At 41.3% G+C, this 2155-nt stretch overlaps 1 protein-coding gene across 1 annotated transcript in view; it reads right to left on the bottom strand.

The window, feature by feature from the left end:
• Window positions 1-2155, bottom strand: part of LOC140924161 (uncharacterized) — a 54324-nt gene continuing 52169 nt past the window's right edge. The window contains exons 30-31 of the mRNA XM_073374226.1: window positions 1305-1373; window positions 1-604 (exon numbers count right to left, since the gene is read on the bottom strand). Of these exons, the coding sequence (XP_073230327.1) occupies window positions 542-604; window positions 1305-1373 (132 nt within the window). The 3' untranslated portion in view covers window positions 1-541. The remainder of the gene's footprint in view (window positions 605-1304; window positions 1374-2155) is intronic.

Here is a 2155-nt window from a genome sequence, read left to right as displayed (position 1 = left end):
TGTTTTTGTCAACAACCGCCGCTTAAAAAAAGGGGAAAGAGAAACTGTGCGTTATTATACTTGATTTGTCAAATTGATAGTATCTGCGAAAAACGTCGCTGTGCATCACCTTTGTTATCAGTCCCGATTATTTGCTTATTTTCAACATAAAGTCGTTAGTACTTACACAAGTTAATCTAAAGGTGTTCGGCTTAACATACTGACACTGCATAATCTTCATCACACTCTATTTCACTCTTCAGTCAAGCCAGGTTGCCATTGAAAACAACTGGATCGTCCTTTTGTCCTATTATATGATATATGATTGGATATTCTGATTGTTTTTTTATTTTATTTACACTATGTTCAAGTATTAAGAACAGCGAAATTTTTTCCCATGATGTGAGGTAAACTTCCCGCTCAGAATATTGTAGATACGCCTAGTATGACGCCGGATTGCTTGCTTGGCACGTGCAGATCACGTGTATGACCATTGATCATATTAAGCGGAGGGCGTGAACAACCATCGTCAGTCCCGTGTAGCGGAGATGCAGTAACTCATTCACTCATCATAATCTAGTAAAGCGCTGTCTTCACTATGACCACTGCGAGACGTTAAATTATTCTGAAACAGAATTTAAAACGAATACGTTTGTCACGAATTTCTAATTTTCCACCCTTTGGAAAGACTGCATTAATCGGGTAAGATCTTTGTTGAGCATGTGCTGCTTGTTGCTAAGACACAGTTTCCAACCCACGTCTGCGCTTGTTACAGCGGACGCAGCGGTTTATCAATAAACAGATGCTCGCACTGGAAAAACCAGTTTGAGGATAGAGAACAAGTTTAACTGGTTCAGAAGTTCGGGCTTCGGAGACTTCAAAGGCTTGACGCTTTTCAAGCACAGCCTCCAAAAGATGACAAAAAGAGGTTGTGCTCTCCGGCTGCTAAGTTTCAGGCACAATCTGACCAATGTTACTAAACAACAACAAACTCTGCCATTCTAAAGACCTTACAGGCTACAAAGAAATCGTTTTACTCGACCTTTTAATCACAAAATGGTAGACTTACGAATGATAGTAACTAAAACACGCCTACAAGTAAATGGCTTAGTCAAATATAACTGCTCCACGGAGGGAAACTTATCAAGAAGATTTAACGAAAAAAAATTCTTGGTACTAGTATCCCTTGATGGCCATTGACATCGGGAATGGAACTATGTGTTCTCAGAGATAACAAAGTTCAATTTTGTGAAAACTATTATGTTTTGAGCCAAAACAATGTCCGCTAAGGAAGGTAAATACAAAACAGAGTTCCATGGACTTACTCTGCTGGACTCGAGAAGTTGCAACTTGACTGCAGTTTCATTCAGTTCTCGGTCAGCGGACATAAGCTCCTATAAATTGTCAAAATACAACCTCAGACACCTTAGCTTCTACACGTTCACATCACGCGTAGTCATTTATAGGGGCATTGAGATTGAATTTTTGGGGAAAATGGGGTGAATTGAGAATTAACGAAAGAAGGGAAGAAAAGAGGTTACACGTAAAAAAGTAGGCAGATTTAGCACAGACAACGCAACCACAGTTTCGGCAGCGCGCGCAGATCTTAGAAACGCCGCGCCTTAACCAATGACAGAGCAGCAAATTGAGTAGCCTGTGTACAGATCCCCCTTCCCTCAGGAAAAGAGGAGGGAGGAGGGCGGGGGGGGGGGGGGGGTGTACACAGGCGGCCAATTTAGCACCGTCCATAAATTTGAATTCAGCATTTTTAGACCGAATGAAGTTTTGTCATGATTATAAGGGGAAAATGCTGAAATGTACGAAAAACAAGGCTACAACCAAATTACACTCTGCATTTCAGCAAGAGAGGATTTCAGTTATAAAGTAGATGCACTGTAAATCAGAAAGATCTGTTTTAGCCCTAAAAATGGGGCCGTTTTGGTAAGTAAAATACAGTCATATTTTTTAATCTAATTTCGCTATCTTAAATCAGGGCCGATACAGTCCAACTACCTAGGGCTGATTTGGACCCAATGGCTGAAATGGGCCCCAGCGTGGGCTGGAATATCCTTTAGACTGGGCTGTTTTCGCTCGAAATGTGTTAAATGACTTCAGGAGGGGCTGGATCAGACATCGGCCTGCAGGGCTGAATTGGTACTTTGAGGCTAAAACAGTT

The sequence above is a fragment of the Porites lutea genome, chromosome 1, assembly GCF_958299795.1.
Source record: "Porites lutea chromosome 1, jaPorLute2.1, whole genome shotgun sequence".
In the NCBI taxonomy this organism is placed as follows: Eukaryota; Metazoa; Cnidaria; class Anthozoa; order Scleractinia; family Poritidae; genus Porites; species Porites lutea.
Note: the sequence above shows the minus strand (reverse complement) of the source record. Positions and strands in the feature narration are given on the sequence as shown.